Source organism: Talpa europaea (genome assembly GCF_964194135.1).
Source record: "Talpa europaea genome assembly, chromosome: 13".
NCBI classification, from domain to species: domain Eukaryota; kingdom Metazoa; phylum Chordata; class Mammalia; order Eulipotyphla; family Talpidae; genus Talpa; species Talpa europaea.
The window spans coordinates 4,747,606-4,757,500 of record NC_140080.1 but is presented as its reverse complement, the minus strand read 5'-3'; the positions used below and the strand labels follow the sequence as shown (position 1 = coordinate 4,757,500).

The 9,895-nt window shown below is 43.4% G+C and overlaps 1 protein-coding gene across 1 annotated transcript; it reads right to left on the bottom strand.

The window, feature by feature from the left end:
- Positions 1-402: 402 nt before the first annotated feature.
- OSTC (oligosaccharyltransferase complex non-catalytic subunit) lies at positions 403-6,003 on the bottom strand (the record flags this gene model as incomplete). The annotated part of the gene is made up of 3 exons (XM_084251783.1): positions 403-604; positions 2,200-2,293; positions 5,865-6,003. 3 exons carry the CDS (start codon positions 6,001-6,003, stop codon positions 403-405), a joined length of 435 nt encoding a protein of 144 aa, XP_084107909.1.
- Between the last annotated feature and the right edge of the window lie 3,892 nt (positions 6,004-9,895).

Here is a 9,895-nt window from a genome sequence, read left to right as displayed (position 1 = left end):
GAATGGGCTTTCTTCAAACTAATATTCAAAGAGCTGCAGCAATTAATGGCTGGGAAATAATCCCTAATATTGTTATTATCACTGCAATCCTCTATGTTACAGATTAACCAAAAAAGATTTTAGATCAACAGCATCTCCAGTGGGTGGTTAGTGATGCAAAATGTCTGAATTTTCTCACAAGCGTGCAGGGGGACAAGTCAGGGAGACCTCACAATCTCGACTTTGTCACTAGCAACAAAGAAAACCTTGAGCAAGTCACCAATTTCTTTGGTTCTCAGAATTTTTCATCTATTTAAATGAGGGTTAGATTAAATCCAAATTTAAGACTTTTTGTTATCCAGGTAATTATTTTACAGTTTGCAACAGCAGTTGAGTTGCTGATTAGACAAAGCACTTAATAACTTACGGTAGCTTCATTCTCATGAATACCCTCGCCATGAAAAAACTCAACAGGACACAGACGAATCCAATGAAGAGAAGAAGGAATCTATTGAGTTTTGGAATATTTGGTGCATTGGATCGGTCCAGGATTATGAAACCTAAACCTCCCATTGTAAATAGGAAGCTGGACGCGAGTCCTTCCATAATGTATTGTCCATTGACTCTGAAAAAGAAAGACCAGAACAAAACAGTAAATGAAAATTCCCAGAAAAACATCAAACTTTGTCCTTAGATTGAGAGTCCCAATTCTGCTAAAACATTTTTGTGTGCATACTTTATTCTTATCCTTATAACGACTTTACTACATTTCTGGATATTCATTTTTCATTCATTCAAAAAATATTCATTGAAGAGTTTAGTGTTATCAAGGAGTGCTCTCAGTTCCAGGGATATTACAATGAACCAAACAAACATGGAGCTCTTCATGGAGCATCCATTTGAAAACTTATTCTAAAACTTCAACTGTTGGGCCTCCCTGGTGGCGCAAGTTAAGATGCAACACTATGAAGGTGTCCGCAGCCACTGCAGCACAAGTTCGATCCCTGGCCAGGGAGGAGACCCACATGGCGCAGCAGACCTCTCCTGTCTCGCCCACTGCTCCCCTCAGTAATGTACTTCGGTCAATCTGCCTGTTCTGCTCCCCACTCTCTCTGTCTCTGGTGAATCCTCACACCCCCCGCATCTCTGGGCTGCACCCCAGCTCTTGTATGCATAAATAAATATTAAAAAAAAAAAACTATTTGATACATGAACCTTTCTCCCCAAAATTTTAGTCTGGCTTTAATAAGTCATACTCAAATTGTGCCTGTCAACTTCAAAATAATTTCCAGTTGATTAGAAACGTTTCTTGAAGGTTGCTAATAATTAATAAACCCTGTTTATTGATTTTTCCAGGGATACAGACCTTTCATCAAATTCTCAAGAGTTCATGGACCCCAAAAAGCAAATCTCCCTATTAAAGGGATGCACCCTTGTAAAGAAGGTATGTGAAGTATTTAAAGAAGGTATGTGAAGTATTTTCTGTTAACTAACTGCTTTAATTGAAAACATAATGCACCGGGTTCAAAATTCAGAGGGCACAAATGAGGGCATGGTTAAAGGTGCCCCTAACCATCAGGATCTGTCAGTGATACCCCCCTCTATATATCATATAAAGTCTGTAAGTATTTCACTTTGTCGGTTCACCCTCTATACAAATGTCCAGTCTTTGACATTCAACTTGCTTTACTATACATAATGCTCTCAAAGTTCCCCCACTTTGCTGTAAATGGCAGCATTTTATCTTTCCTTACGGCTGAGTAGTATTCCATAGTGTGGCTAGACCACATCTTCTTGATCAAGTCTTCTGTTGGGGGATTTTTTTCTTCTTAAGTAGCCAAATAGTATGTATCTTCAGCTCATAGGTCACATGGTTTGCTCACCCTTACCACAGTAGCTTGAAAGTAGACACAGATAGGATATAAGCAAATGAGCAGGCCTAGTTCAACACTATTTACAAATACGTACCTATAGTTTGCTAATGCCCAGAATAGTTTATAAATATATTTTAAACTGACGTTTTCCTTCAAAGAGGTATCATTGTGGAATATTTTATTCCAAATGCCCTACTCTCTGTCATTTCTGAATTTATTAGCATTTAAAAAAACCTCCTGTCTAAATACAGATGGACCACAGAGATCTCACTGTATTTTTAAATAGCAGGCATGCCCCAGCAGCCTTCTTTCCCACCAGCAAATCATCCCAAAAGGTATCTTTTACCTGTAGGCCAAGAAAGCTACTGGTCTCTGATGTCCATGTTCGTCAGTCATAGAGCCAACACTTGGAGGTTCCACAATCACGTCATAAATGATTCCTATATGAAAGACAACATATAAACTGAATTGCCTATTTAAAATAGGATGAGAGTTTTCATCTCTTTCAAAAGGTTCATTTATATTTAAATAAGACTTTTGATTGCATTATTATAATCCAATAAAGGCCAGTTAATTTTCTAAACTTCATATAAACCACTTAAAAATTTAATTCAATATTTTAGTGTTGTTTCTATAAATTGAGGGGTAACAAGAGATATGTGCTTGATTAAGTGTAAAGTAAGGAGACATTTTAAATGACACCATTAGTGATTTATGATTGCTAATGACCACCATTATGTCATAAAGTCACTGTTACCATTAATATTAATGGCCATCAACATGACTAATTTCCTCAAACTCCCACTGTCAACATCTACTGTTTAGCTAATCCACTGTTCTCCAACATCCTCACTGCTGGTTTTTTTTATTTTATTTATTTATTTATTTTTAAAAAGATTTTTTTACTTATACATACAAGAACTGGGGCATAGGCCAGAGGTGTGGGGAGGGAGGGTGGTGAGAAGATTCACCAGAGACAGAGTGGGGAACAGAACAGGCAGACTGACTGAAATACACTGCTGAGGGGGGCAGCGGGCAAATACGGAGAGGTCTGCCGCGCCATGTGGGCATCTCCCGGGCCGGGGATCGAACTTGTGCAGCTTCCTACGTTGCGTCTTAACCCCGTGCGCCACCAGGAAGGCCCCAACTGCTGGCTTTTTTAAACCTTATTTCTTTTCAAATTATATTATTTTTTATTGAGGTAACAACACTATGTATAGTTTAGAGGTACAGATTCATACCCCTCAGGTGTTACGGTCCACCACACCTTTTGTTAAGCATGGTAAGGCTGTGTCTCCTTCACCTTTCACTTATGAAACAGTCATTCAGGAATTCCCAAATCTCCTGCCATACATAAAGTGGCACCACCTCTTACCTCTGTTTCAGAGTCCCTCCTCCTAGCAGTGTGGGGTCCCTTCTACACCATCCCACCCCCTCTTGCCATCCCAGACACTTTGCTCCTTTGGCCATCTCTCCCGTTTTCAACCTCTCCTTCGTACATCAACCTTGCCTGGACTCCAGAACCTCCTAGCTAGCATAATTTCTATGCTTTTTTGAAAGAGAGTCAGGCTTCCTTCCGGGAACATTCTTGGTAAAGCTTCTGTCCATCATTCAACTCATGCCCCTCTGGTTTCCGCCATCACTCATACTACTCTTGCTAAGGTTGCCAATGACCTCCATGTTACCAAATTTAACAGACACCTTTCAGCCTTCCTCTTTCCAAGTTTCCCAGCAGCACTTGATCCAGTTTACTTAATTCTTTTCCTTGGGAGAGAAAATGGTTTCTCATGGCTCTTTTGGAACACGCTTGCATTTTCTTGTTACATCTCTGGCTGAAGCTCCTCTTGATAAAGACACTAAATAGGTATCCCTCAGAGCTGGATCCACTGTCCTTGTCTTTCTCTGCATTCCCCCCTGAACTGAACTCATCCGTTCCCAGGCCTTTCAATTCTTTGTGCTAATGACCTATCTCAATGTGCCAAGACCTATCAAATTATGCTCGCACCAGCAGTCTTAGACATTAGCTTCTAGTGGCCCGTGTCTCTGTTCTGCAATATTTGACTCCAGAAGGGAGTTCAGGAAACATCTGTTAATGACTTTCACATAGACCTCTTTTCTCAGTTTGAGGTTCCCGTTTACAAACTTGACAATCCAATTAATTGTAGTTCATGACGTCAACTATTATATATCTACGGTGACCTCAAGTTCACCATTCCCCACCAAAAAACTTCCTTTCTTTAAACTCAGAAAACAACACTGGCATCTACTCAGATGTTCAAACCAGACATAAGTAAGATGCCTTCACACCAAATCCAGGGCTACTGAATCTACTTCCAAAACAGCTTTCAGTACACTTCTCATTTGCAGTGCCACCAACCTGTTCTAGTCTATGTCACCCACAAAAGCCACCTAAATGCTCTCTGTATCCCCTTTTGGCCATACTTTCCCTCTGCCTAGCAAAACCCCCACCCTCAGATGCTGGCCTGCAATGTCATGTCCTCAGGAATCACACTCCAATCTAAATGTCACTTTACTGTCATTGTTTTCTCATCCCCCTTTGTTCATTACCTTCAATGCATTTGTGACAATTTGTAGTAGAAAGAGTAATTTAATGGGAATAAAATGTATGTGATATTTAACATGTCTCCACTGCAACAATATTACGTCTTGGAGTTTCCTTCACTGTTATCCCCGATACCTAATGCCTAGAACTTAATAGGGATTCAGTATATATTTGCTGAATATTTCTCAGCCATCAATATGTGTACAGTCAGTTTTGGGGAGAGATTCCTTTCCAGTGGCAAAATCCATCCTTTGTACAAGATACCCCATTGGCCTCCACCGTGTCCTTTACACTGCCCAAGGGCAGACAATGGAACAAGTGGCTGGAATGAAAACAATGAGGTAGCAAAGACACTGACCACATGGAATGTAAGAGTTACAGGAATGAGAATAGAAGAGAGCAGATGAGGAATCTGTCACTCTTTTTTAAAGCTACATGCATTTTGAAATTCACTTATGCAGCACAGTACCTATTACTGTACTGATCAATGCTAATGTCATGCTAGAATAGTATCTTACCAACACGAAAAACTACTTAGAGTGTAATGCATTTAAATGAGTTTATCTTGACTGTCATATTCTAGATATGGGAGGAGGATGCATTCAAAGGCAGGGTCTAGAACTAAGCCCTGATTCAGTCTCGGTCTCTCCTCTCAACAAAGGTCACAAAACAGTAGGAAATCGAAGATGTCTATGATGGTGCCCTTAAAAGCAGAAGCACACTGGCTGTCCTTAGTCTGTAGGGTTTGGTTTTTATTTACAATAAAAGAACCCCACTTCCCAATACCTAAAAACACAGCAGCAGAGTCCAGTCAATCCTGGAACTGGGCCTTAAGAGGGTGGCGGCTCTGAAGAGACTGCAGAGGGACTGCCAACTCACCACTCCGTAGAGCCACGCCCCTTTTGCCCCTTTCCACTTGAAGGACAGATGTAAGGGGAATAATTCAAAATGAGGACAACATCGTACTGCTATTTCCCTTAGTTAAGTTCTCAGCTCCTGCCCTGTGAAAGACAATCCCTTCTGCAAATCTACCTCCAACCTCAAACAGCTACCAAAACCGCGGGCTCGGAAAGTTCCAATCATATCAATTGCCGATCGGAGGGGGAAGCAACCCCGGACCTTCAGGTCCGAGCTGACCAACCTAAGGCCTGTCCAGTCTCCTCCAAGCTCCAGGGTCTGCCAAGGGCAGCTGCCAGTCCCAGCCCTCTCGAGGACCGTGGGAGCTGAATGGGCCAGACCAGATTGCCTCGGGACCCTGCGAGGCCGCTTAGGGCCAGCAGCAAGAAGAACAAATCTGGGCTGGAAAAATCTGCTCGCCTCGGAGCCCCAGGCTCAGCGGCCAGGAGGGGACAGGACGGCCGAGGCGGCGGGGCCGAGGGGCCGCGTCCCGCAGGACCCGGCCGGGGGGCGAGCCGCGGAGCGCCGGGCAGAGTCGGGGCCCCCGTTACCTCCGGTGATGAGGAAGTAGGACACCACCACCAGCGCGTACACCGTCATCGCCGACGGCATGTGCACCCAGGGCGGCTTCTTCAGCTTCAGGTTGGGGCACTCGAGCACCAGGAACGGGACGCGGTACAGCGTCTCCATGTTGGCGGCGCCGCGACTCGCGCCCGCGCCGCCCGGAAGCGCCGCCCCGCGCCTGCGCACGCGCCTGCGCAGTGCGACCCCCGCGGGTCCGCCGCGCGGGGAGCGGGGGCGGGCGCCCCGGGGCGGGGGAGGGCGCCCCGTAGAGGAAACAGGCCGAGGAGGCCGTCTCGTTGACGCTCGTCTGGACTTTTGAAATGGAAACTGAACAAGAGGACGACGTTTGCCGTGGGCCAAACTCTTTGTTTTTGTACCTTCAAGGACCTGCGGGTCTTCAGACGTGGCCGAGCCAGAGACGCGCAGGACGCCGCGGCGCGCCGAGCCCCGCCCACGCGCGCACGCACGGGGCCTGCCCGCTGATTGGACGCGCCGGGCGCGGCCGCGCGCTGATTGGACGCGCGCCGCCCGGGTTCCCAGGCCGCGAGGATGAATGGGGACGCCCCGGCCGCTCCGCCTCGGCTGTTAGCGGCTCTTTCAAGGGCCTGGGGCAGTCCTGGGTTCCCGGTGTGTGGTGGTGATGATGTTAATAATAACTGCTACAAATAACATGACCTGGGGCCTCCCTGGTGGCGCAAGGGGTTAAGCACCGCACTATGCCGCGGTCGGCGGCCTCTGCAGCATGAGTTCGAGCCCCGGCCGGCCAGGGAGCTACCCACACGGCGCGGCAGACCTCCCTGTCCACCCGCTGCTCCCCTCAGCAGTGTCTTTGGTCCATCTGCCTGTTCTGCTCCCCGCTCTGTCTCTGGTGAATCCTCTCACCCCCTGCTAGCCTGAACCCTGGTTCTTGTATGCATAAATAAATAAATCTTTTTTAAAAAATTTAAAAAATAACGACCGAATTTTTTAAAATATCCAATCAACAGACATTGCAGGACGCCTGAGGCTGCTACCTCAATGGGACCAAAATACTCTTCTAAATAACAGGTGTTCTCTGCTTGCTTTGCTGCTCCCTCAGCCATCCCTATCTTCGTAAATGCCTAGGTCGCTCGAGCCAGAACCTTTAAGTCACCTTGCTTTCTCTCCTGAGGTAAACCTTCACTTCCACAAAATACCAGCAGCTCTTTGGGGCTGTGCCGTAGTATCGAATTCAACCACTTCTCTCCATTCTGCTGCTACCACCGTGGTGGAGCCATTATCATCTTTTACTGACCTACATTATAATCCAAGTGGATGAAAATACATGATGGCGAATTAGTCTTTGGGGATGGACATGATGGCCTAAAAGCTTCTTTGTTTTTATAGAATCCCTTGAGATTCTTTAGATGCCAATTTCCTTTTGGAGTAAGAGCTAAAAGTGACTGAATTATAAAAATCCGTGTGTGTGTGTGTGTAACCTTTATGAGTCCATGTTGCTGTTTTTTATTAGTGAGCCCATTTTTTTTTGGTAAAGATTTATTTATTTATGCATACAAGAGCTGGGGTACAGGCAAGAGACGTGGGGGTGAGAGGATTCACCAGAGACAGAGTGGGGAACAGAACAGACAGATTGACTGAAAACACTGCTGAGGGGAGCAGCAGGCGAGTCAGCAGAGGTCTGCTGCGCCATGTGAATTGAACTCGTGCTGCAGAGGCTTCGGATTGCTTCATAGAGCAGTGCTTAACCCCTTGTGCCACCAGGGAGGCCCAAGCCCATGTTCCTTTTACAGGATAACATGAATTGACCTTGCACTTTTAGTTAATAACTCAGTTATTGAGAAATTGTGTAAACTTCACACTAAAAATATTGTAGCATATAATTCCAAATACAAGTGGGCCTTGCTGCTCAATAGTGAACTTATCTGCAGTTTTACTCTGCTGTGTAGTAAGGAAGGTATATTAATCTTTTTTGGGGGGTCACTAATAATACCAATAATGGAGTGAATTTATGCAAGACTTGCATTTATACATAGGAAGTTTTTCTGAAGAATGTAAAGCAAATGTTTCTGAAATTCATCTGGTTTTATACATAAGAAAAGGTTTGAAACGAGTAAGTGGTGGCAGGAGGAGCAGGTTACACAGGGAAGATGTGAATGGTAATAAAAAAAAAAATGATAATGAAGATTGGATTTCTCTCACCCAAACCATGGCTGGGTGTGAAAGGAGGGAGAAAGCAGAGGTGGTAGCAGAGAGCGGTTTTTAAAGATGGTGTGACTTGAGAATGTTTACAAAAGATGAGGGAAGAAAATTGTGGAAAGGGAAGGAGTGAAGATGTCAGAGGGAGGGACGTGGGTAGGTAATGGAGCAGAGTTAGGACCATGGTGTGTGGATGGAGCTCACTGTGAGTGAACTCTATTGGGAAAAGATCTGAACCATCTTCTGAAGAAAAAGAGCAGAAAGAAGATCAGAGACATAAGGTAACCAACACTTAGTATCTATTGGCACATTAGGGTGTCTTATATAATCCAATCAATAGGTTCTATTGATAGCATTTTTCAGATGAGGAAATAGACCCTATAGAGGGGGCAGAATTTGTGTGGATATATGTTCATATCTCTATATGTGTTTATGCATATATATGAACTTCTGCAACATATATATGTATACATGTAACCTTTGATTATACATGCTCTATAATATCATATAATCAAATATATTTTGTGTATTACTTGAGATTAAACATATCTATCATATATATCATACACATAGAAATATTAAAAATTTGAAAGGAAAATAACTAGATTTGTTTTGCCTCTCCTGCAAGTTGTGGCAATGCAGCTAAAAACAGCCTGTTTTTTGGACAGCAGCCCTCATGTAATGCCTCTCAGTGGCCACAGCAGGGCAGTAGTTCTCTTTTATAGGAATCACAGTGTACTTGGCCAAAATGTATGTCTGCTGTCTTGAGATTTGCAAACTCCATGCACAAGCATAATGGAAAGGCAGACTTATTTAAAAGGAGCCGCCTCAGTGTTGTGATGGTGTAAGCACGATGGAATGTCACATCATAGAAATGGAGACGGCTGCTCCCATGACAGCCAAACACGGCTTTAAAATGCAAATGGTTTACTCTTTCAATGATGAAAGAAAAATCTTGTGAAAGAAACATTTTTAGATGAATAAAATATCAAACCCAGGATATTTTCTTTCACATCGAGCCTCACAAATCACATACCCTTATGAAAGCAACAAAAAAATACAGGTGTGTGTTTGGCAAGTTTTGGCTATTAAATATTAAAAATTTTATAGTTGTAATTTATTGTAAATTGTTCTTATAATTTGCACTTATAAAGTAAACATTGCATTTTGTTTTTCAATACAGAAACTTAAGATCAATAATAGAAATGGCCGAGAACACCATCATACATATAAACCTGTTTTTTTTTTTTTTAAAAAATGACACATTCTAACTTGCAAAATTCACAAAGGGTTTAAAAAATAAAAAGTTAGTGCCATGTTCTCCTTATCTTCTTTCTTTCTCTATTCCTTCTCCCTGAAAGTAAACACTCTTAATCGATTGTGATGGAAGAATATTTTTCCAGGGAATGTTTTACTCCAACATTAGGAATGACATTTAAAGCAACAGACTTTATTTAGTCTTTTCAAAAGAATATGAACCAGGATCCAGGTTACAGTTTGGTTGAACATGGAAAATTCGACCTCAGGACCAAAGGCTCATGTAAATAGCCAAACACGGGGCCTCCACCGCAGACACTTTTCAGAATAAGAAATCAAAGCACCTTCTCACCTCCAAAAGTGATCCTTCCAGAGGTGAGGCACTTGAGGTGTTTTTAAACAGCAGCTGCTTCGGCTGTCTACCAGAAGCCCAAGAAAAGACCACTGTCTCCAGGGCTGTCAACTTGGCCCTTTTGTACGCAGTGAGGTTGAGTTAACAAAACAAAAACAATTCTAGCTTGAAAATGACAAGGGACTCTGAGACATTGATTTAGCCATCTTTGCACACATTGAAGAGAAAAGTATG